General features: G+C 34.7%; 1 protein-coding gene across 5 annotated transcripts in view; it reads right to left on the bottom strand.

Annotated features, from left to right (window-relative positions):
- Positions 1 to 22,914, bottom strand: part of Mlh1 (DNA mismatch repair ATPase Mlh1) — a 127,834-nt gene extending 104,920 nt beyond the window's left edge. For all 5 annotated transcript variants that reach the window (XR_011335492.1, XR_011335493.1, XM_069843103.1 and 2 more), the window contains exons 1-3: positions 22,739 to 22,914; positions 16,217 to 16,480; positions 13,251 to 13,547 (exon numbers count right to left, since the gene is read on the bottom strand). Coding sequence is in view for 3 of the 5 variants with exons in the window: in XM_069843103.1 (XP_069699204.1) it covers positions 13,251 to 13,547; positions 16,217 to 16,480; positions 22,739 to 22,851 (674 nt within the window). In the remaining 2 variants the exon portion in view is untranslated. The remainder of the gene's footprint in view (positions 1 to 13,250; positions 13,548 to 16,216; positions 16,481 to 22,738) is intronic.
- Between the last annotated feature and the right edge of the window lie 4,748 nt (positions 22,915 to 27,662).

Below are 27,662 nucleotides of genomic sequence, written 5' to 3'. Positions count from 1 at the left end.
TGTCAGTTTCTATATTGCTGTAGTTGTGGTTGGAGTTCGTGATGTATTCTGCACAGGATGACATAGATAAATAATTGAAGGCCTCCCCAAACAGACGCGATACGGAATGCGTTACGATAGCGTTACGATTTCGCGATAACACAATATCGCACTATCGTGAAGAGGTGCCCAAACTGGCGCATCCGCGATATACGATATTCTAACGTCCCCAGCCAATCAGATTATCGTAATGAGTGACCACATATGCGGATTTTAGTTTTCCAGCCACAGCAGCCTTCAGCAGGTGTATATCACTTGTGCTCACAGATTGCGATTTCGGATTAATTGTAAACAAACGTGGAATTTTTTATTGAGTTTGTAAAGGAAAATCCGTGGCATGGAAAAGGACAAGAAATGGAAGGAGATAGCTACAAAGTTAGATGTAAACAATAAGTGCAATTATTTATTTATAATTTGATGTCATACTGGCTTGTAGACTTACGTGGGGTTTAAGCTAGAAAATAAATAACTGTCGCAAAAATTCACAAATGAAAAAAAATATATTTGTGCAAATTGCAAAATGCTTATACAATATTATAAATAATTGTGCAGCAATATAAAATTAATAAAGTATGTGGAAACAAAAAGTTATGTAATTTGTTTGTCGGAGTTTTATTACTTTCAATATCTTACCACACTCTAGATATACTTATGTAAGTAAATCATTAAACGTAGGTATGTTTAGAATAAATTACTACTGAATTTACTTCACATTAAAATTCGTTATTTTATGGTTACTCTAAACATTGAAATTCTTTACTAGTAGGCTCTTCAAGGTTAGCAGAGTGCTAACTCTTTTTAATGAAAGGCGGTTTCTAATTCCAGTTTTTACAAGATTCATGCAACTAAATCCTCGCTCACAATTTACAGTATGCGATGAAATTATATAAATCAATTAGAAGAAATTGTTCACTTAACTTACATGAATTGCACCAACTCTTTGAAATCAATTTCTGAACATCTATTGCTCAATACTTTTTATTAACATGCCCATTCTATGATGCCATTAGCATTTCATTTAAATTCAAATTAGTTCATACACATCTCTGATTTCATTTTCTCTATTACCATCTTCGTTTCTGAACTCCAATGTGGTTGTCGCATTTTTACATTTACATTCAAAGTTTGTTACGGTATATTTTTTAGAAGTGGAGTAGCAAAATGCAACAAATGCGACTGTGGCTTAAACTCTGGATTTGCATCTACAGCAGTTTCATTTTTAAGTCGTTCAACTGAAGTAGGCTGCAAATTTTCCAGCTAAAAGCACAATGGAATCTTTCTTCAAATATGTGAAGTAAGATGACCCAGCGCTATCAGGACACTTGATGGTGACGTGTTTCCCATCTATGGCACAACACGGTTTGGAAAACCCGATTTTTTTCTTCAAATCATTGAGCTCAACTTTCCCATAGTTGTCGTGAAGGCTCTGGCATGAATTCAGATCTCATGTTTTCTCACATAGCTGCACAAACTTCCATCACAGTTGCACTAATGGTTGAAAACCAAACCTAAAACTATGGCCTGTTGGTGTACAAACTATCTCCAGTCGCTAAAAATCTGAAAGAAGAAGAAAAACATATTAACACTGTGATAGGACAAAATCAAACATAAATAATTGATAGGCCTACCTTTTTTACTTTCAGCCGATGCTGTGAAAAATAGATGGAAAAACATGAGAGATTGTTATTTTTGTTATTTAGAGCAACAAATCACTGACAATGAAGATCAAGGTGAAACACAATATCATTTGCTTCAAAGAAGTTCTTTGCTGATTTAAATTAGGTGAACTTATATTTTTCATGTTTATATTACCGGTACCTCCACTTTTTGATTCATTATTTTTTTGTTTAAAATGTAGGCCTAAGCATTTAAACTGTTCACATTCCACAAATTTGTTTTTCATAGTTTCAGATGTAATTAAATTTAATTTTGTGTTTAATTCTTGTAAATTCAGGAAGTATACTTCATATGTTATTCTTCTTATAGAAAGTCAGTATTAAATTTGAATATTTTTATGACTGGTAACTGATTTGGGTCGTTAAGCTAAATTAAATATGTTTCTTACATACATTACTGTGTTTCGCTTATCTTATTGCGATTGCAAGTCATTTTTCGGGTGGGTTCGAGCTACGCCAATTAATATGCTTCTTCGTTATGTCTTCCGTTACTTTACCCAGAATCTCGTCAAAACATTGAGCTGTCATCCTGAAATATATATAAAAATGTTTTTCATCTCTAATTAGTTGTTAAATTGTTAAACTAAGGTATAAAATTCATATTTTTCTTCCCTTGTGGCATTTAACTCGTGAATCCACAACCTCCTGCAACAAAAAGAGCAAATTAAAAAAAATAAAGTTTATAATCAGGTAGGCGTACTTGTTATTTATTTCACGTTCTTGGCAAAGAAAAGCTAAATCATCACTTTATACCTTTTTATATTGTTTATCTTAACCATACATGACTACCATGGACTTACCTGCGCCTGCTTTGCCTGTGACGATTCTCATCCAAGAAAGAGAAGTTCCTCTTCCTTTGAAGATGAATCCATAAATGACACACTTCAACCCAGCATCAAAATAAACGCGTGGCGTTCTCGTGATCTACATCTCCGAGAGAATAGAACGCAAAATCGTCGCGTTCTACTTGCTGCGATAATAACGCATATTGCGATAATCGCGTGTGTGTGAACACAATCATTGAACGCAATGAAAACATTTATCGCAAAATCGTAACGCTATCATAACGCATTCCATATCGCGTCTGTTTGGGGGAGCCTTAATGCAGCAAACAGAATGTCAAATTTCACATTAGCAGACTGCATTAAAACAGTTGTCAAATTTTGACTGTGATTCCCAATACTTTTCTACATTTTTGTATTAATTGTTCTTTAAAGATATGACTCGCCTGCTGACAAAAAAAAAAAAAAAAGGTTTCTTCACATTTCTGTTTCAAAGAATACATATGACATTATATGTCATTCATTTGAATAAAACTAAGTATGCTGAAGTTACTACGAATTCTTCTGATTGCTTCTAATTCACTGTAGCAGAATTCTAGGGATATATGCTGTCATTGTTTATTCCCCAATCTCCTTTCTGTTTGCTTCAGTTTCAACTGTTCATTACTACCTGCCAGCATGTCAGCACCACTGTTTTGCTGTTCAGTCATTATTCCTGCCAGTCAGAATTTTAGCATTAGGGATTACTAGAGCCTGGATTTTATGTAATTATATATTTTACTCCAGTATATGTAAAAAAAAAAAAAAAAGAAAAAAAAAACATGTCGAATCACAAAGATCCTTATTCTGAAGTTTTAAGTTATATATTTTTACATATTTTCAAGTACTGGTACCATATACTAAATATTTTACATTTTACATTAGTACTCGCCTAGTCTTGAAACAGAACTACTGGCCATAGAGGCAGCTCTTTTACATGTCTTTACCTTATCTGACATACTTGCATGCATTTTCAGTGACTCGATGAGAGCTATTCTAAATATAATGAAATATACTCCAACTTCCTATGCTCAAATTACAATCTATATACAAAAAATATTAAATAAACTAAATCTTCAAAAAGAAATAGTATTCCATTGGATACCTAGTCATTGTGGCATTACTGGAAATGAGACTGTTCATGATATTGCTAAACAGACAACATCTTTGCGGCCCAAACCTATTAAATAACTTCTTTAACCAGCGCATATTCTGCAGTTAATTCTCATTTAACAAATTTATGAGTCGAATTATGGCTTTCTTCTGATAAAGCCCAAAGAATTCAAGAAAAACATAATGATTTACAAATGTTTCAAAACATTCCCAGACACATACAAACTTTCTTAGCAAGAGCCAGGACAGGCCATATTATCACTCAGAATATCTTCACCGCTTTAATCTTGTTGACTCTAGTAGTTGTTGCTGGTGCAACAGTAACGGAGAAGATTTGGAACATACCCTCTTGAACTGGTCTGTCACAAACATCCATAGAACTAATCTAAAATCTGCAATCCCTGTAACCTTGAACAATTCTCTCCTATATATACTGAATACACCTCATCTTTGGAATCTGGCAGCTGAAATACACAACAAGCATCGTGCTTCTTACCCATCATTTGTAAGAAGAGGAAATTCATAGTGAAACATAGTGGAATACGTGTTGTCAGCAAATAGCTGGATACACTACGAAGATAGATTAGTACTCGCATTTTGAAAAATAACACAAATAAATTATTTGTTTTTCATCATTTTTACCTCGATCTACTCAATTAAAATGTGTCTGAGAATTGTTTATACTGCCTGTCCATCTACCTCTTGTGCATGCACCAATCAGACATATATTTTTCTGAGCCAGAGTAGATTCAGATTCTGACAATTAAAGAAATGGACATTCTTTTGCCTTAATGATAGTCTGTGTATTTCTTAGAAGTAATGGTAAATAATGTTTTTGTAGAAACAAAATCCATTGTATAGTCACTGTACTGCAACTCAAATTAATTGAATTATTAATTATTGTGTCTCCAATGAATCAACTGACAATTGAAGTAATAAAATATGCATGGAAGTGAACTGTTCATTTTTGTCCTGTTAGTATTATTTTTTGTTCCGTTTTCTTGCATATCTATAGATTTATCACTAATGTAAGGAAATAAAGAAAATATATATTACTTATGAGATAAATGTAACAATCAATAGGTCTCACAAAATGAAGTGTTTTAAGCTCTCCTTTCTTATATCAGAATCAGTGTAAAATAAATCCATTTAATAAAGCTCAGATTTTTAAGTTATGTACCAGTATATATATTTTTTCATTTATTACATATTTATATACATATTTCTCACTTTCATTGTGCATAAAATCAAGGCTCTGATGATTACAATTGAGGCATTCTCTGGAACAAGAACTGAAGTGCAAAATCATGAATTTGAGATACCGAGCATCAAACATTTCAGCTCTAATATAACAGCAAATACGCAGAATGACATTCAAATGTTTCTAGAGGGTGCTGTACCTGTTGGAGGGAAATAATATTTTGTCAGTTGGGAGATGTGTTATTAAGGATTCAATATATGCTGGAAATGAAAAAACAATGTAACATACTGTACATTAAGTTGTTATTCCAGGGAACATCTCAGTTGAGGCTTCCTAATGTCATGAATGTGGTGAGTTGTAATATTGATTGATATTTTATTGTATTGTTATCATGGCTTCAAGCAATTCGGAGAATTAAAACAAAAACAATGCTAATGTAATGAACATATCACCAAAGAAAAACACAAGAGGCAGTGATATTTCAATAACAGTTTGATTATAGAGAAGAACAAAGGACACAGAGTGCATCATACAATATGCAAGAAGGAATCTGGAGTTGACTTGATGCAGGAAATTATGTGAAAGCTACACTGGATACAGAATTGCCTAAGTTAGGAATGAAATAGATATCAATGGCTAAGAAGTGATAACTCGTATCTGTAACTTTGCAGACGAATCAAACAACTGTTTTTTTTAATTAATTTTTCAAAATAGACAAACTTTTTATATATGGTTTTTGTTTTACAAGTTCTTGTACTCGAGGAGAAAATATTAGTTAACTGTCCAACTTTGTGAACATAATGATAATGTGGTTATTCTAAATAATAATATAGTTAAACTAAATGGTAAGTAAAAAGTGAATTGACGTAAGAAACGGGAGTTCTATTGAACTTACTAAGACTGAATTATAAATTGTTACAAAGTTCAACTTTTCTTTTAAGAGTTTTTCAAACATATAAAAGATGATGTAAAATTTTTGAACGAGTGCAACACAAATGGTAAATATGAACAGTACTATGATGCTATGAAAGTGGTTGAAATTAAATATTTTAAGTACATACTGCAATGACAAATTCTTATTCATTTTCAACTTGTTTCGTAAAGGGGTTTTCAATATGAAGAAGTTTCTGAATGAATGAATAAAAAGCAAGTGGTTAAGTATTAGGCCTAACAGTACTATGATATTTATTTTAAATTACTTTTGTGTAATACATATATATGTATGTATATATGATGCACATCTACATCACATGAGAAATCTAGAAGAGGAGAAGAAAACATCTCTCACGCGCCTGAAGATTGCTCCAAACAGCATCATTCCTCAAACTAAAGGAAAACATCTCAGAGAAGTTCTCAGAAAACGATCATTCCAGTCATGGTGCCAGCTCCCACATAAAGGCAATGGTGTTTGTACATTTGAAGAATGCCCCAAAGCCAACTCCTGCATCTCCTCTAAAAAGTGTCTTTCGTCCTCGGAATACATCAATGCCATCAAGATGTCTTGCAATGTCACCGCAGTGAGATCTGTCCCTGGCAGAACCTTCAGTACTACCCGTTGTCGCCATCCCAGCTGCAGCGAGACTGGCCACGTACTGGGGTTCTGTAAGAAGGGAGAGCTACTGCGTAACAACAGACACCATCGTGCCCATACAGCAATTGCCAACCTGCTAAGAAACAGAGGATGGGAAGTACATGAGGAGATTCACTGTGTGTCTGAAGATGATTCTCATAGAAGAGTCGATATAGTTGCCATCAATAGAAGAACCCAGAAAGCGATGGTCTTAGACCTACGATTTGCTTTGAACAAGACACGAATCAAGCACTTCAGATAAATGATGACAAGCGAGCTAAATATGTACCTTGTCTTCCATACCTCAGTGAAAAATATGGCATTTCGCTTTACAACTGGGATGTTGCAGGCTTACTATTTGAAGCGATGGGTTGTTTACCAAAATTTACATGTAATATCCTTAAATCTTTTAAAATTCCCTTTTATGAGGTTCAGAAGATTGTGATGGAAATTCTGAAGGCCTCTCTTCAAATTTTACACTATCATCTATAGTTGCGACGCTGTTATTCCCGGCGTGACTCCGCCTCTTTGCTTACGTCTTAGGAAGTGAAGGCTCTATAAAGTCTAGGTAGGTAGTACTGTTCGCCATTTTTGTTCTTTCGTTGCCGAACTACCATACGAGGAATCTATTTGCCACACCGTTAAACATTATCATCTCGTAGCTCCTATGATAATAAATCAAACGCACTGTAATTCAGCAAATAATTGAGTGGCAAATAACATCCTCGTGTGCCTTCTGCAAACGCCAACGAAAGAGCCAAAATGGCGGGCGATTATATTAAGTATTTATCGAGCCTTAAGAAATGAATAACGTCTTCATAAGCAAATCACAAGACGCACACATGTTTAAATGTGGCCGACCTGCAAAGCGATTGGCTGCCGGAAATTAGAGCGACGGGATTATATATGTTAACACGTAAATTTTTATTTTAATGTACAAATCGAATCAGTATTTTGCTCATTTCATTTCCCTTCATCTTTTATATTTTGTTAATTCTGGATCCCAGTGGTCAACCTCACTTGAGGACGGATGATTTGAAATCTTAGTAGTAATAAGTCCGCTGAGTTAAATCTGGGCAGCACGTCTGTCTCCAGACTAGTCAGCTCGGGTTTGATTTCCAGAAATTTTTTATGTACAATTTCTACCTCAGAACTAGGCGAGGTGATGGTGCACAACTTCTAATCACTAAATTGTGCACAAACATGCCTGCGTTAAATCCCAAATCTCTCTGCAGTCCATATGAAGAGAAGGTGTATGTAACAGTTGACAGTGACAGTGATTCGTCAGTCAGATGGGGACGTTAAATCTGGTGGCCCTCTTGGTGCTATTCGACAGGAGTAGGCTATGTGCCAGCACCAGCTTCCCTTCTCCCTTCCTCTTCTTCATCATCATCTTCACCCATTCACTAGGCCTACACTACACTTACACATACACTCTCGTACACGACATAACTCTCCACAGATACACATTATGCACAGGGTGGCCTGCCGAAGTGCTGTGCAATTTGAAAATGGGTCACAGTCCTGTCATCTGTTCGCAATATATGGAATCCGAATCATGCAAGTGAAATGAGTAGGCATCGGATACATACATATATATATATATATATATATATATATATATATATATATATATATATATATATACACACAATAAATGGGCCTACAATAAACATCCTCCTAAAAGTAAAATGTACAGATAATGTCGTGATGGAAAAATTTTAGCAATAACTTCCAAAATTTTCCTTATTTTCAGTTTGAAGATCTGGCAACACTAATTCTGTCAGATCTTAGTAGTAACTTCGCTTTTTGAAGTATAGGAAGCAAAGTGTTAAATCATTGTAACAAAAAATGTTCTCTTTAGCTCCTTGGTATTTCATTGTAAAAATTAAGTATGCAATAGATTCCTTGATTTTTAAGAAGACTTTAATGAAAATTCAGAGAATATTAAACAGAATATTGTTGATATATTTTCTGAACACCCCACCATTGGTTTCTCTACTTTGATGAAGTGGTGGGGCTCGCGTGGTCAGATGATCACTAGAGCGATGCTGACGGTACCATACCTACTAGTAGGGGCATCCTTGTCAGTAAGGTCTAGTGTGATGATACAGACAAAAAGAGAAACCCTGGTCCTCAAGGTTGGGGGTTGGGCATGTCGGCTGACAACTGCACACCGTAAAAATACAATTGTCTCAAAACCTCAAGAGAACCCTCGGATTGTTGGAAAATTAAATGGGAGACGACTCAGGCAAAGAAATATGGATATGAATTTTGGAACATGGAATATTAGATCGCTTTATAAACCAGGAGTGTTAAAAGATTTACTAATGCAATTGAATAATTACAGAATAAATATCTGTGCAATCCAAGAAACATGATGGCATGGGAGAGTGATAATGGACATGAAGACACATATCATACTCCACAGTGGCAAGGAAGGAGGAATACATGAACAAGGAGTTGCCTTTGTAGCTGAGAAGAAATTTAAAGAGAATATACTGGATTTTAAAGCTATTAATGAAAGAATTTGTACATTAAGGCTTAAAGCAAAGTTCTTTAATATTACTATAATAAACACACCAACTGAAGATAAGGATGATATGATCAAAGATGGATATTATCAAGCTTTGGAAGGAATATTCGACCAAATCCCAAATAATGACGTCAAAATTATTATGGGAGACCTAAACGCTAAAATAAGGAAAGAGGAGATGTATCTAGGAGTTATAGGGAAGAACAGTTTACACGAAACATCTAATGATAATGGGCAGAGACTCATAGATTTTGCAGGTGATAAAGAACTGTTAATTAGCTCAATATATTTCCCATATAAAAAGATCCACAAAGAGACCTGGGTATCACCAGGAGGTGGCTTAGCAAACCAAATAGATCATATTTTAATTGACAGAAGACATGCAACAAATATAATGAATGTCAGATCATTAAGGGGAGCGAATTGTGGCTCCAATCACTATTTAGTTAAAGTAGGTTATAGATGTCATATAAGCAGGAAGAAGAAATTTAGTACAGAATCACAGATAATTAATATAAATAATTTTAAAAACAAGGATAAAATCAAGGAATTACAAGAAAAATTAGATAAAAGACTGAAGGAATTAGAAGCAGAGGAGAGCCAAGATAATGTGAACAAGAAATGGGAAACTGTCAAGAAAATAGTGATTGAAACTGCAGAACAAGTTATAGGAACAGTGGCAAGAAATAGTAAAGTGAAAAGAGAATGGTTTGATGACAAATGTAAGCAGGCAATAGAAGAAAGGAATAAGGCATATGAAGCCTGTTTAGATAGATCTACGAGAGCTAAAAGAATATAGAGTATGAAAATAGGAGAAGTGAAGCAGATAAAATCTGTAGGAAGAAGAAAAGAGCACAGTTGAATGATCGTATAACAGAGATTGAGAATTTTAAAAATAAGGAACTTCAGAAAGCTTATAAAGAAACTGATAATATGAAAGCTGGGTTTAGACCCCATACTAATATATGTAAGGATGACGAAGGAAAATTAATAACAGAACCAGAAAAAATTAAAAACAGATGAAAGGAATATTTTGAAGAGTTATTAAACCCAACGTAGATAGAAATAGAAGATGATGGTATAATAACAGAGCCACCTGATTTATTGAATATACAACTAGCAATACAAGAATTGAAGAGTAACAAGGCAGTGGGTAATAGATGGTATACCCTCAGAAGTGTACAAGTACGGAGGGACAACATTGATGGGACAAATACATAAATTAGTTATGATGATATGGGAAGATGAAAGCATACCCCTGGATTAGCGCAAAAGTATAATATGTCCCATACATAAAAAGGGGGACAAATTGGATTGCAAAAACTACAGAGGCATATCTCTAGTTTGTACAGCATATAAGATTTACACGAAAATACTGAAAAAAAAACTTAAGACCATATGCTGAAAATATAGTTGGAGAATATCAAGCAGGTTTTAGACCTGGTAAGTCAACTATAGATCAACTTTTTACATTTAGACAAATTAGTGAAACTCTGGGAGTATGGTATAGACCTTTATGAAGTATTCATCGATTTTAGCCAAGCTTATAATTGCAAAGTGAGGAAAAAGTTGTGCAAAGCACTGATTACATATAATATCCCATCAGAATTAATAAGATTAATATGTAAAACACCATAGCACAAGTTAAAATTCAGAATGAGTTAACAGAAGAACTGACTGTAAGGAATGGATTGAAACAAGGTGATGGGCTGGCCCCAGTTTTATTTAATTTAGCCTTGGAATATGTAATCAGGCAAATGGAAATACAAACAGATTCAATGATAGTATATAAATCAGTACAACTGACAAGTTATGCCGATGATATTGGCATTTTGGGAAGGTCAAAAAAGGTGGTAGAAGGAGTTTTTACAGAATTAGATGGGAAGGCGGCACAGATAGGATTATGTATTAATACAAATAAGACGAAAACAGTTCTTCAAACTAAAAAATCAGTACAAAATAAAGTTATCTAACTGATTAATACTGATATTTAAATAGTAGAAAACTTGAAATATTTGGGTTTCATAGTAAACAAGGAGAATGATGAATTAGTGGAGATAAAATAAAGAATATTAAGGGCTAACAAAGCCTATTTTTCGATGATCGACTTGTTGAAATCCCAAACAATACATAGGAATAACAAAATACGATTGTATAAAACAATAAGACCAATATTGTGCTATGGTTGTGAGGCATGGACCATGCAAAGTAAGGCGGAGGAAAGATTGAACTGCGTCAAGAGAAGGATTTTAAGACAGATATTTGGCCCCGTACAAGATGAGAAAGGATGGAGAATAAGATATAATTCTGAGTTACATCAGTTATATAAAAATATGGAAGTATCCAGATTTATTAAAATTAGAAGATTACAGTGGGCAGGACATGTTGTGAGAATGGATGAGAAGCGGATAGCAAGAAGGTCCTCCACTCAACAAATGCATGGGAAAAGAATAGTTGGAAAGCCCAGGAAAAGATGGGAGGATGCAGTCAGAAAGGATGCCATGAATATACTAGGGATAAGGGCATGGAAAACAAAGGCCAGAGATAGAGAATATTGAAAGAGACGCAATGAGGAGGCCAAGGTTCAAATTGGACTGTAGCATCATAGCTGCAGCAGCATTATCTGAACACAACACTAACATTTCCAAACGTTCTGCATATTAACTTTACTGACTCTGTGAATGTAAATTTTGGTAAATTTAATTCAGTATATCAATTCTTGAAGAAAGAAGAGAAAAAATATTACCTGCCAAATGTCCTTCACACATGGTGTACAAAATTGTTAAGAAAAGTTGTGATTTATTTTCGTGCAACATTGAAGTTTTCGTAACAGAAGTTTGGTCAATTTTCAGTTTTTCAAAACGTGTTAAAGCTCTCAATGATTATAGAAATGAAAGGAAACACCCTCCTTAGGTATCTGGCTCTCACTGTGGCTGCCACAAATTCATATTCTCAAAGTATGGCACAAGAAGAATGTCCGTCTTTAATATGAAATTGTAATGAAAATGAAACTGAAAAGGACTATAGTAAAAGAGAAATTTACATGTTATTGCTCCAGAATGTTTCAAAGGTGTTCGAAAGGCTATCAGAAACCTTGATAAAGATCAATTGGCTGCACCTGAGTTGTTTGTTGTTATAAGTAGAAAGCAGCATAAGTCCATTCAATGCCAAAATTATTAATTTCTTGGTCAGTTCGGAATTAAGAAAAAAATCTACAAAAGTGGCATGTCAAAAAACAGGAGTTTCCTTTTTTTAACTAAAATTCTAGCCTATTTTGAAGGAAACTTTATTTCAACAGTAAAAATTACCTTCGCATTCTATAACCACTTTTCTTCATGACAAGAAGTGTGATGTACGACGACAATCACTATTCAGTGATAAAGAATCAAGTTCTAGAAGTCATGTGATCTGTAACAATTGTTGTGTTAAGTGTGTAAGAATAATGTAACTTTTAGTTAAAAAAAAAAAAAATCTGTACAAAGCAACTAAGGAATTAACAACAGATTTTTAGCTTCAGAATACTAGCTAATTAGAGAAAGTATACTTCTGAATAATTCATTCCCTATTTGTAACATTCTTTTATCCTTAAAACTAAAGATAAAAGGTATTTTTTTTTTTAACAATTCCAAATTAGTATAACTCTGAAAATATTGAGAGTAGGGCACATGTTTATATGACTGTTTCTACTAAGAATGCTTCCAGAAATAATCTCCATAAGTGGCAGTAACTCCTCGTGCATCACCCTGTATACTAAGAGAAATACATCTCTGTGGAATAATGGTTAGCATGTCTGACTGTGAAGTAAGTGGGCCTGAGTTCAAATCCTGGTGTGATAAGTTACCTGGCTAGGATTTTTTCCGAGGTTTTCTCTTAAACAACTGAAGCAGACACTGGAACCTCAGACACATTTCGCCATCATTTTATTCTCATGTCATTACCATTATTACCATAATCTGGGTTAAGTTCGCAGTGCAGCATGCTGTACATGTACAAGAGCATGACTATTCTTCAACAAATACCATTCACAGAACATGAGAGGTAAAGCACAATAAGCCTCGGGCTGCAGTGTAAGCCTCTGGGCCCCGCTCCATATCAAGGAAAGTATATACTAAGAGCAGGCTATAATTAAGGTGTAGCCTACTATACAAAACCACAATTTCAAACATCTCAATACATCTGAAGATATGCCGTATGACAAGGTTATTGCAATACAACTTGCTACTTATTACTATATGGTGAAATTTATCCAGACAAGCCTATGAAGTGCTCCTTGATTACCTGATTAAGAACTTACTTGGCAACGTTATTTCCATATATGACCCGGATGCTGTCAACGACAGTGGAGTTTGGCAGGGTTTTGATGTCAGGCATGCTCTCTCCAAGTTTCTTGAGGGTGAAGCCAACACGTGAGTTATGTATTGCATAGCTCCCAACAACCTCTAATATCTTGTTATGTTCGTCACTTGCACTCTTCAGAGCTTTTTTTCTAGTAGACACGTTATAGAAAAGATCTTCTACAGTTATCTGTGTACCTTGATTGGCAGCACATGGTTTTGGAGCACCTTTCAATTTGCTATCTTCGTAAGTTGCCCTGGATTAAAGAGAGCCATTATTTTAGCTCCATACTAGGGAATAATGGTGATTAGCTGAATTAGAAAATGAAACCTAAATCAACAAAACTGATTACATGAACATGTTTTATCAATTACTATGTGCCATACCACCTGAGCTGCTAAGACATGAGTAAGAATGGCTCATTTGTTATTTTGTCTCTACTTCAGAAAGCTTATTTCAGAATATATCAGATACATTATTTGGTTCTAGTTATATTTATGCAGTTAAATTCAGCTATAATGGCTGGGGGATCATTGTTCTGCCATCACACCCGTACTGGTTGGATGACTATTCACCTTTACTGAGACATGTGGGCATGAGGCCAGCATTCCAGATGATTGACCATAAGCCTTGGTCCTCCATAGGCTGTTGCACCACAGATTTATTTTATTTATAGTTATATTTATAGTAAAAATAATGCACAAAGAGGTATTAGGTGGCATAAACCAATTTTCTGAGTTTGTATTTGGAGGAAGCTGGACATATGAGACTTGAGTTAACTTATAATTAATTGGAAAACTCTGTTGACAGCTGTACTGTTTGGTGAGCTGTTTAAACCTATAGACAACAGTATTTGGGGGGGGGGGGGGGGGAAGTGTACAAAAGATATTTGAATGGCCTGAACTCAATTAAGTATCCCAAATGTACAGTATAATTATATTACTGCCCACATTGTCTCTCTACTCAGACTGTTTGTAAAATTATCTCAAAGAGCAATGATGAACATTGATAACAGAAATCGAATATATAAAACAAAACTGAGGTTCAAAACAAGTGAATTCCTATAAAAACTTGAGATTATTTCACTCCCGGTTGTTTTAATGCACACAAACAATGAAGTTAACATTATCACAAAACAACAGAAATATTGAACAATTAAAATCATGCATATTTGAAGTCATTATGTTTCATGAAAGTAAAGGGACAATTTATTCTTGCTATGTGGTTTGAATGATTTTAATACATCCAACATTTGTATGATGTCACAGAATGTGTGAGTACAGTCTATCAGCGTATTCCGAATCTCATCAGTCCGGTGGCATCAATGACGTCACGTTGCAGCGAAATAAGGAATAAAACTGCTGGAAGGATCGATGGCTGTCATGGTGACTGTACAAGTTGTTGTCTGTGCTACGCTAGCAAAATTTTGCGAAATATTCGTACTGCCATCTCGTTCAAAGAAAAGATAGCATAAACAATTTATTTCTTTAACCGGTAGTAATAACTGGTCCGTTGACATGTTCGCTCATAAGCCATTAACATATTGTTTTTAAATTGTGCTCATTACAAACAATACAGCAGAACTAAAGCCGAACACACCGCCATGACACAACAGTGCACAATGTCATTTGTCTGCTAATTCCCGCCCTATACAAGAACCAATCAGATTCACTGATGGCGGATGATGGAGACTGCCACCACCTCTGCAAGTTGATGGCACCGGTGCAACACCGGTGGAGCATCAATGACGCCATCGGTGGAATTCAGAACACCGTGATGCCATCGGATTGCTCACCGGTGAGATTCGGAATACGCTCTATGTGAGGGCTGCAAAAGATTTATGACTTAGGAAGGTTCAGTTATGCACTAAATCAAGAGACTTAATTCAGTATATATTCAGGGAAGTCGTGCAATAAGTGTTAGTGAGTGTTAATATGGGACAGTTTATGCTAAATACGACTAAGAAACCTTATTCCACCAAAAACAAGAACACGAAGGCAATGCCATACTGGAAACCACTAACTGTGCACCATGGCAAAGGAGCTGTAAGAAAGGAAGAACTTACAAGTGGTAGTGGATTTAACATTCTGCAGACAAAGAACATACTGATCAACTATGTCAGACATAAGCGCCAAGCAGTCCCCACCATCTGAGGAGAAGATTAAAAAGCAAGATGTCTGCCCTGTATGTAAACGAAAAATGTATGAATCAGGAACAGCAGTAGAATGCAATGGATTAACCTGGCATAATGTGCCAAACAATGTAAACAACCCTGCTAGTCTTACCTATCTGCCCTGATGATGGAACCTGTAAGTATTTCCGAAACATTGGAAAATGTTAAGTTCCAGGACACAATGGAATATATTCCAAATGCACAAAATTGTTTCGAAGCAAGTGTGTCGGAAAATGAGTGATGTAAATGTATACAGTACAATATTACAGTGGAGTGCTGTTTAATACTGAGTTACAGAATCAATGAAGCAGAAAGTGAGTCTTTTATCAAAATGATTCACCAACATCGTAAGTAATAGAAAGCTAATGTAATGTGAAAGTTGTTAAACAGAATATTTTCTACTTATTGCAGTTTGTGGCATGCCATTTTGTTTTTCAATTATACACGTGATAAAATATTCATATGTGAAAAATACTGAAACATGGTCACAACAGAAAAAAAATTAGAACCATGGCACTTCCATTGTTAAGAGGTTTCACTGTACTAAAACTTCCAAACTGTTTAATTTTTTTTTATATGTATATAAAAGAGGTAACAATAATGTGCCCCTGAGCTGTGGTAACTATGCACTTGTGAATAATATGCTCTATTCTCTTCTATATTGAAAACCATGAGAAAAAAATTATACAAGTATGTCAATCATTCAAATAATAACACCTGACATTATCATGATTCATAATGACATGAGTTACCTGTACGCACACTGACCATCTGCTGTCTTGGTAGTTATGGTCAGATGAGCAATATGGCTAATGCTCGCAAGTGCCTCTCCTCTGAAACCATATGTTGCTATTGTAGACAAATCTTCAAACTTCTGAAGTTTGCTTGTGGTGAAACGTTCACAGACTATTTCGAGATCATCCTTTCGTATTCCTGTTCCATTGTCCTGTATCTGCAGCAGCTTCAAACCGCCCGACTTCACTATGATTTGTATTGCAGTAGCACAGGCATCCAAACTGGAATGACAAGTTCACATTATGCATAATATATCAGTAAATGCTGCTAATTATGAAAAAATTATGTAATTCCAGAAAGTTTTATTCAGAACTAGTATGTATAGCTAAGAATTTATAATGCTTGTATAGGGATGGTCGAAAGTTGAACAGCATTTTAGTTAAGACTTGAAATTAAGGATGCAAGGAAAAAAAATGTTAATCTTGTGAACCAGTAATCATGAAGTTTAAAGATTCTAACTGAATCAAAATACTACAATAATTATGTATTTGAATTATGTCTTGTAAGAATTATTGTTACTTGGTATCTAAATATTCAACATATAACTGCACACGAGGACATTTTTTTTTCAATACAAAGAAATGACACTGCTCAAACACAAATACATAATAAATAGGCCTAATACAAGTGAAAAGATAAAAAAGAGTAATAATTAATTAAAGGGTTTTTTTTTAAAAACAACCATAGTCCAAAACTATAAATTTTCAGGAGAAACAAGAAACTATCTGGCAGGAATGTTGCAACACTTCAAGTACTTGTTAAAATTAATCATGCCACTTCTTAAAGTGTTATAAAAACTTGGGAAAACTAAAGTACATGTTTTATAACTTAAATTGCCTCATAGAAATAAATGTGTAAATGTAGGTAACTGTGGACAATGATTGTTTTAAGAAAAAATACTCTTTTGTGGCTGAAGTGTGCCTGTCCTTTAATTTTCTTTTTCTTTATTATATCCTGCTTCTTCTCCTATCGTTGGTCACGTTTCTTCAATGGGGTTACTTCTGCGCCTAAAGATGACTCCATAACTAATACAACAGTATTTTTCTCTGAAGTGGCTTTTGCTGCATACGTAAGAAGCAATAGCCTACTGCAAATCTACTACAGTTTAAAATTGTATGGATAAATGTTTCAAGGCGATTCGTTCATTCATTCGCTTGTTCATAGAGTTCTGCCCAAGGGCAGGTTTTTCACTGCAAACCCAGCATTCTCCAGTCTTTCCTATTTTCTGCCTTCCTCTTTGTCTCTGCATATGATCCATATATCTTTATGTCGTCTATCATCAAACATCTTCTTTTGCTCTGAACTCTTCTCTCATTCACAATTTCTTCCACTGCATCCTTCAGAAGGCAGTTTCTTCTCAATCAGTGACTACAAGGTGATATGAATGGGATATTTGTAAACGCTACCATCGTCCTGGCTGGACAATGACTGTTTTTACAAAAAAAAAGTCTTTAGACTAGTTTACGGTTGTTTTATGAAAACCACTGAAAATTTCCACTCCTATAACATAGACCTATGGTGTTTTTCCCCTAACAACTAATTCTGTAGGTGGCCGCTACAATAGGCCTACACTCACCATATGCTTAATATCTCAAATTTGCATTTTTTGGACCATGGTTCTTTTTTCAAAAAACCCTTCAATTGTAATAGCTTTTGTAGCAGTAATGGTATTGATTTTTAATTCATCTCCTCTACTTTAATGAAGTTTCCGCAGAAATATGTTGTTGTTAACTAATGTTGAGCCTCAACAGCAAATGCTCGATGCTCTGAACTCCACAAGGCCATAATTATAAATGGCAGTCCTTCCTCAATGCAGCTCGCACATACTTATTTTGCACAGGCGCAACAGTGACGCTGTATTACGTGACTCAAATCCTACTATTCATTCTGCAAGACAATGTATAAACCTTAACTTTAATAATGTTACCATAAATAGAATACCTAGCTATAAGAAAATACCCTGAACTGAAGAAGAAAAATATGGTTTTTGAGATCTTTATATCAGGATACTTTTCTTTGGCTCCACATAGGCCTCAGTAATATCATGTGACAGACTGGCATTAGTTCTCTCTTTCCTATAACCTTGTTTTTAATATATCTAACATATCTTTTTCCAGAAGCTTACTTCATCAAGACAGTAAAATTCTTTCACTCTAGTCTCAAGAACTCTGTTATTTGATAGTCTTTCCCTTAAGTCCTTTGTGAAGAGTTCTTTACATTTTTCAGGTTTAACGGTTTGTATAGCTATTTGTTGAACTATTTGTTTATGTTTAGCAAGGCTTTTTGATAAAGATTGAAATGTCTTTTTAATTGCTTTTCTAAGTGATTGGGGAGATCTGAATGTACCCAATTTTGACTTGGGGGAACCTACATTTTGTGCTTTCATTTTTTTCTTTAATCTGTACTTTTACCATCTTAATCTTTTATTTACTCTTTTAACCTCTAGTATTTTTTTATTATCTTTGTGTAGCACTATCTTTTCCTTTGTTAAAGATTCTTTTATTTTTTTCTTTCTTTTTTCTTTCCTGCAAATGCTGCTGCCATCTTGATTTTGCTATCAGAACTCATTTTAGAACTCCCATATTATATTTTTTACAATGAGAACATTTGATATTACATTCCCATAATCTTCAAAATTCATAGAAAATGATGTCACGTCCATTACTGAAAATCTATGCCACGTCTACTATAAAAATTTTCTCCAGGTTTACTGAAGAGCTTAAGTTTTTCAAATAGCATTGAAGTGATACCCACTACACAGCTATATTAGTGATATGGCAATCAGCATATTACTTAGGCTACTGTACTGATTGCATCATCTTTGTTGCTTTCTGATATTTTGTTTGCGTCATTTCGGACATTTTGTAAAATAATTAACATGGAAAAGATGTCCAGAATATCCTATGATCATTATTGAACATTTCTGTCATGTTGGTTACTAATTGTTTTAAATGCACTATGATACATCACTTGCATCATCTTTGTTGCTTTCTGATATTTTGTTTGCGTCATCTCGGACATTTTGTAAAATAATTAACATGGAAAAGATGTCCAGAATATCCTATGATCATTATTGAACATTTCTGTCATGTTGGTTACTAATTGTTTTAAATGCACTATGATACATCACTTCTTATTAAAGACTTATTCACTATGCCTACAGTTCTTATTATACAAAACAACACTAGATTACACTAAAATATACTAATAAATTTAAAATATCCACGGTTGTTTATAACAATATGTGGTGATGTTTACTGTGTAATATCATGTGACGAATATACCAATATGTCAGCCATTTGTAGTACTTCCCTTCCTTGGACATCACAGACACTTTAAATTCTTTGCCACCACAAGCTTTTGTAACTTCACCTGTAGCTATAAATTTGATGTCTTTTTTTTTTTTACTTGGTCATTTAATGACACTGTATCAACGACTAGGTTATTTAGTGTCAATGGGATTGGTGATAGTGAAATGGTATTTGGCGAGATGAGGCCGAGGATTCGCCATAGATTACCTGACATTCGCCTTATGGTTGAAGAAAACCTCGGAAAAATCCCAACCAAGTAATCAGCCCTACTTAAATTCTTGAAAATACTATCAAAAAATGTTCAAAATGTATTAATATTTAGGGCCTATATCAATAGAACAGATAAGTTAATATGGATTTAAAAAGGCCTATATTTTAGAATTGCTAAATTATACCTAGGGTAAGTTAATTAATTTTATTAAATAAAACGATTTTAAATTAATATCAGACATTTAGTACCAGTTACCTAAGGTGCAAATAATTACACCAATTTATTTATATATAGGCCTAGTATGGTGGCTAACTACTTACCATAAAACTGTACTGTATAAACTTGTTTTTTATATGAAATAAATTAACATAAACCAATTATTGTAAGTTCTTAGTTCAAGGAATTAAAAAAATATATTTTATACGAATTTTAGGCATAAATTAAATGTTTTATGCTAATTTTAGGCCTACACACTATATTTTTACAACAATTGTTGTTTAGTCAACTATTCAAATACAGGTGTGAATCTCACAAGTGATACTAAGAAGACACCACTTATGAGCCAACTAGGCCAGGAGATAATGGGGTAGCATGGCCAGTTCCTTTCCCCATTACAACAGTTATGGAACACATATTTTCAACAGTGTTTAACCTACAGTATAATGTACATTGAAAAAAAAACGCACAGGTGCGTGTGTGCACACACACACAATTATCTAAGTCAACAATAAGTATTTGAAATTCCACTACTAATTATGTTTAGGCGTAAAGACTTCCAATAACAACAAAAATTGTAACTGGATTTTAGGATAAACTTTAGTGACACACGAACATAACATTTTTGTTCGTGTGTCACAGTCATTGTGTTATGTGTCTCACGTGTTTTTCTTGTAGAATTTGTACATAAATCAAAATGTTGTCCATAAGAAGAAGTTGATTGTTATGTAATGTGTCTCACTTTTACACTTATGAAACCTTAAAAAATGATTGAAGAAATATAAACAAATGTCCATTTGAGCGTGACACACGAACTCTCAACCTTTCTTTGTAATAATAAATTGTAATCAAGCACGAAGTAATCATTGTATTACGGTTTCTATGCATTATAATTATTAACAAAGGTCAGCACTTCATTAATTCAATTTAACATACAGAAGTAATGATTTATTTGCCCTAAATGTGCATTCAAATATGTGATAATTTCTAATAGATAATCTCGCGCTCTTAAACCACAGACTTCTTTGTGCTTTTTCTCCCACATATGTGTTGTTACACAATCAGTGCTGTCAGATTCAAAAAATTCGGATCATAACGAAAAAAATGACATATGACAAGCAGAGATTCGTGAGATTTTTATTTTTCGTGAAAATGTTGCATTTTCATGGAATGACCCTATCTGTATAGAAAAAGGCGTATGTATGCATTGTTGTCACCGACAGCTGAGCCCAATGACGTCACTAGCTATTCCCTTTTCCCCCTTCTTTCCTCAGGTGTTTTTGAAGGTAGAGATGTTACGTTTGAACTAAACTGATTGTAATTGATTTCTCTGTTAAACTATATTATGGTGAAACTAGCGCTGACGCTGAGTTAGTTCCGGTGATTTCGGAAGTGAAAATGGTTGAATTTGTAAGGGATTTTGGTAATTCGGTAGAAAATGTTGGTCAATATGGCAGACATCATCGAGAAACTGTGACAGGTTAGGTTTGGATTGTTCAGGTTTTTGATCTGCATACCAAAAACCTCAACAAACCAAACCTAACCTGTCACTGATGTCCATATTGACCAACGTTTTCGGATAAATCGCAATATAGCGAATGCCAGTAGGGGAAGTTATCCCCACCCACATGAAATGTGCATTCGACACAACACTCGCCTATCACGTAGAGTGTCTGATGAGCTAGTTGGGGAAAAAGTGGAAGGGGTCGTGGGCGGAGCTTCTACGTTCGCTATATTGCGATTTGCCCACGTTTTATATCGAATTACCGGGATTTTTGGGATGAAACTAGCGCTGAGGTAGTTCCGGTGATTTCGGAAATGAAAATCGTTTAATTTAAAAGGGATTTCTTGTGGCGATCCAGTTGATCGTATATAGGCTATGCAAAGCATAACAAAAGCCTAAACTAACCAAACCTAGGCTATCACAGATTCGTATATGCAACGTGTATAAGCGCAGTGTATGAAGGGAACTACCTCAGCGCTAGTTTAGCCATTTCTTGTGGAGATGCAATTGATCGTATATGCAAGGCATAACACAAGCCTAAATTAATCAAATTAATATATGCAAGGTGTGTAAGCGGAGTACAAAGAGAACTACCTCAGCGTTAGCTTAGCCAACTATATGATCAACTAAATATATGTTTTTGTGTTGTGATCCCCTTTAAATAGGAAACAGAAAACAAAATGGAATTGAAATTATATAGGCTAGCTAGGCCTACATGTAGCAGGAGGGATGCAAATTCCGCGCTTCACCTTGTGCTGTTTACGCTCCATAGTAGGCTTCTTGTCCACACCTGTGGAGTAATGGCTAGCGCGTCTGACCGCTAAACCAGGTGACCTGGGATCCAATCCCGGTCGGGGCAAGCTATCTGGTCGAGGTTTTTCCGGGGCTTTCCCTCAACCCAATAGGAGCAAATCGCACCCCTATTGACCTTCAAAAGTACAATGTAGTAGCAAGGGGTGAATGTAGAGTATACAACGCCCATTGAACGAATATTTCACTTTTATCACTGCCAATGTTGCGCTATAATCGTATATCCAAGGTAGGCTATAACAAAAACCTAAACTAACCAAACCTAACCTGTCAAAGAAGCAACAAGTTATACTAAATATGTGTAAAATTGGCCTATGTCTCTATAGTGGACGGGACATAAGTAACACTGACTTAGCAAGGTTTACCATTGCCGTAATTTTATCCTTAAAACAACATAACCTGTAAAGTTCTAAAAAATAAAACTTGCCTGTTTTCTATCATCTCCTTCAACGCATTCGCGGGGCGTTGTATAACTTCTCCTGCTGCTATCCGATTAACTACCGTTTCGTCTAATTTCCGAATTACTGCCGGTCGATTCATTGTTTAAAATTAAACTAATTTATTTCCCTTACATTACAAACCGCGCTACAACTTTAGACTTGCACTATCTCCAGAGCTGCCAATACGATAATGCTGAAAGTCTTCAAATACTACGTAAAAAGTCCCTATTTTCAAATAAAATACCGAAATTTCAAATGAATAAATAAAGTATATTATTTTGCGTAAAATACCATGTACTAAATTTCAGATAACAAAATATATTGAGGTAAACTAAAATTTGACTCGAAATGTATTACGCCACTGTGATACGTAAAGTGATATGTCATCCAATTAGGCCGGTTAACAATACAGTATATCAGCGGTGACCAAAGCGGGTGTCGTGATTACATCACAGTCTAATAGATACAGTCACGCAACTCATACGTATAAAATATGCCAACATTTGACAGCTGGCGCGACAGTAGCCCTCTAGCGGCAGGCAAGTTAAAAGTGTGCACACGACTTATGATAACACATCAGAAAGCGGGTTTTGCGTAATTTATTTTATATTTTTATGCTATACAATAAGTGTATATGGTTCTTACTAATTCTAGTTTAGAATCCTGGAAGAATTTCACACGCAGCTAATCTACAAGTTTCAGAAGCTGGGAATAAAAGTAATTCTTTCTGCTCCTTACAACTGAATCATGGCTCTGACCACGTATCATGGTTTGAAATAATATAATTGTTCGTGCGTGGTCGGTTAATTCAATTCATTCCTAAATATATTTATGAATCACTGGAGCTTTGTATTTCCAGTGAGAAGAGTAAAAATTAGTAGCTTCAGAATTGTAGGGCATATCTCGTAGGGTACATCGCGTGGTGAACTCCTCTCCCTATTTCCTGATAAATTAACGATTTTGCATACCGCAAATTGGGGTAAACTTGAAAATAAAGAAAAGGGGAGGATTTAAACATTAATATGAAGTTCATTATTTTTCCATTTCTTAAGAACCTGTATTTCCTTTATTATTTTGAGTCACAAATAGCGCTGATGTTATGGTTTAAATTTTTATGGCAAGTTTACCGCATTTTACATTACATTTCCAGTTTTCACACATAATGCCTAAGTTTAACTTATCCTACCTATATAATACGTAATTTACATGCACTTACCGTTAATATGGCGTAGGAGAGAACAAATAAATGAACACAATTTTTTTGAAAAAATTGTAACTTCAATTAACTCAGAAAATGTAAGCCTAATTTTATTTTCAGAGCAGAAGTGGTGTAAGTCAAAAATCGGTCATGAGGGGTTAAAGTAAACATTCTGTAAAATACAGCGCAAAGTGGCAGTTAATATTGAATGTATTTAAACTATTAATAGTCGGTGAATAGAACGAAGGATATATTAATTGCTACTTTGCGCTGTATTTTACAGAATTCTTACTTTAAACCTCATTACCTGCTTTTGACTTACACCACTTCTGCACTGAACGGCTCAAATAATCACTGGGAATGTAAAATTAACACCAATAACAGCCATGCAAATTATTACAGAAAAGATTTCTTTTTATATTAAATTTAAAAAGGCTCTTTTATTTCTTGAGAACTTAATACGTCTGCCACATGAATCTACACTAACACATCAGAAATTTATCGACACAGTCTGGATTTATTCAAGAAGTGAATATTTTGCAAAAGGATTACTATACTCCATGAATTCTTGCAAAATTAATACCATGATACCTACTTGAATGCTATATAACATTCAACTTTTTAAAAATATAAAGAAAAAAACACGAATACAAAAATTATGGAATTACTTGCATTAAAAACTGTAGATATATTATCCAAAATCGGAATGGTTACACATTTACACATATGATCTCTGCAAAAAAATAATATACTGTAACAGGTATTTACTTTGTTTTTATTTAAACTGTTCTTCCTGACATACAAATAGGTAACCGATAACTAATAAATGTTTTATAGAACACAATACGTAGGCTATCTACAACGTGGATTATTGGTTTATGACTGAGTTATGATTTTCTCTTGGTCTTTAGGGAATCTGAAGAACGACAAATTCGGAGATTTAAACTTGTTGTTACTGCAATTTTCGTCATTGCACACATTGCCTTTATTCCGACGCATGATTAAAACGTTATTATAACATCTCGCATCCCTTTAAAGCACGTGCTGGCTGTATCAACCCTATGACCAGTGCCTTGCCTGCCGCTTGGGCGCTAGTGTCGCGAATGTTGGCAAAAAAAGTGTTGAAGTTGCGCGACTGTATGTATAAGACTGTGATTACATCGTGTAGGCTAATTCAACGGGCTAGAAGTAGAATACTCGTTGGTGGTGTAATCACAGACATTCAAAGGGGTATGAGGAGTTTCCTGTACTTTGCTATGTGTTTCATTTACGTACTGAAGGCAAACGCTGGCGGTATCATGTCGCTCTACAAACTCTGTCTCTACAAGCAGTAAGAGATGGTTTCGTAAAGAATGAGAATGAGAACTTTTTTGTTGTTCTGTCCGATGACGTTATAGGGTTACTTACCTGGACGCTCGGCGATCGCTGCTCTACAAAATTGAATCCGTTCGCGCATCGCCATCATTGTGGCAAGTGTGGCATTTAGCAGCTGGTTGTGATCAAAGACGTTTTATAGTTTAACCTAGACTCACTGCGAGCGCTGTTCCTCGACCAAAAATTGAACACTTTCGCGCATAGCCATCTTGGGGCAGAGAGCCATGTGATTACAATATGTTTACATCACAATTCCGCTTAATTTGAAATAACATAGAAGGTTATTCAGTATTATTGAATGTGTTAGGAGTAAGTGCGTATTAATTTAATCAATAGTGTGTGTGTATATATGGTGTTTACATAGTTTAAATGAATCGTTCTCCTGTGATATACGTGAAATCACAGTGTAGGCCTACTATTTTGCTACATAGGAGGCCTATACATATAGTGTTTATATAGTATTTTAATCATGTTATGAGTGAAACCATCGTGTGCTCTTGTGCTGCATACAACTGTACAAAGAGTGTTCTTTTATCATTTATTTTCATCGTACTCCTATATAAATTCCGCAAGTGGAATCATGGTGTATAGTTGTGCTGCATACAACTGTACGAATCAACGTAAGAAGGATTCGGAAATTTCTTTTCACAAGTAAGTTAGTTACATATATTGTATTAGGATATTGTAAAATGACTGAGAACATTAGTACATATTTATTGTGTTAATAGAAGAGAATGTTTTATAGGAGTAAGCGCAAACTTTCTTTTTAGGTTTCCATTGCAAAAGCCTGAGCTTCTCAGTAAATGGTTATCTGCTGTTAAACGCGATAAATTTATACTATCAATTCACCACAGGCTTTGTTCAGTTCATTTCATAGAATCTTGTCTCTGGAAGACTAATGGTAATAAATTACAGAAACCTGACGCAGTTCCATCAGTTTTTAATTTTCCAGTCCATCTCACAAAGGTAATCACAAAATAAGTTTAAAAGGCCATAGCCTAGTTAGATTTTTGACCTTTAAAATAATGTTTTTTTTTATGTTCCTTTATTTGTAACTTATATTGAAGTACGGTACTGAAAGTTACTTATAACATAGATCTTTGATAAACTACCGGTATTTGATTTTTTTAAATTCAAAGAATAAATTTGCCAAGGGATACAAGTCTGTTCTGTGTAAAAGAAATAAAGTGATTTCTTTTCAGTTTTTGGATTATGCTGAATCTTACTTGCTAGGGCTGAAAGATCAGTATGACATCCCTTTATATAAGACAGCAAGAAAAACTGCAATCATAGGTTTTTTGTCATTGTGTGGAGGAGTTAGAAACATTTACAATGACTTGATTGAGACAGATCAGATGAGCTATTTAGCCACCTACAAGTTCAGTCAAGATCATTTAGAACTCTTTTTTTAATAAAATCCGAAGCAGACTTGGACACAACAACAACCCTTCAGCTCTGCAGTTCAAAGCAGCATACAAACATTTATTAGTTGTAAATGAAGTAAAGAGTAAAAATACTGGGAACGTCACCGAGAGGAGTAATGTCCAATTATTACCTTGGTGTGGAGCAAGCAAGGCACATGTTGAGCCCGTTACTGAAGATCCCCTGTGTTTCGGAAATATGAGACGCTATGACAACAGTAATAATCTACTGGTACCTGCAGAAGATCTCTATAGCACCTTTTTCCTCACTTCATTTGCACTGAGTGAATATTCAGAAAATGTAGTAACATACATAGCTGGTTATGTAGTAAAGCAAATTAGTAAAACGATAAATTGTGACACTTGTGAAGAAGCGCTTCATGAAAATGAAAACTACAGCAAGGGAATGTCATTTTTGTTGAAGAAAAATAATGGAGGCCTTCATATTCCATCTGAGGATGTGATAACAGTATGTCGCTGGTGTGAAAAGGCAGTTAGGTTATTGTTAAAAGAAAACAATGGTCTGCCTCCAAAAGGATCTTTGGTAAGTCAAGTGAAAAAATTAGTTCTGGACCAGCTCAATTCTTCAATCCTTTTCCCCCAGTTACATGACCATGTTTTAGACAACGAATATCCCGAAAACCACATTTTAAGAATAATGCATCTGACAATAAATCTGTATGTGAAAATCAGATGTCATCACACTGCAAAATCATACAGTATTGCTTTGCACAAGAAGATAGTTAGACAACATCTCTCTAAATCAATTTTATTCATGAATCAATAGGTGAGTGCAAAATAAATATGGTTAAGTAGGCTATTTTCATACTATCTAGATATGGCCTAGTTACAATATTTTGATATTCTTGCACATATTCGATTTAATAATAACAGTTGATGCATTTCCTTGTTTATTGA

This window comes from Periplaneta americana, chromosome 13 (assembly GCF_040183065.1).
Source record: "Periplaneta americana isolate PAMFEO1 chromosome 13, P.americana_PAMFEO1_priV1, whole genome shotgun sequence".
NCBI lineage: Eukaryota > Metazoa > Arthropoda > Insecta > Blattodea > Blattidae > Periplaneta > Periplaneta americana.
Note: the sequence above shows the minus strand (reverse complement) of the source record. Positions and strands in the feature narration are given on the sequence as shown.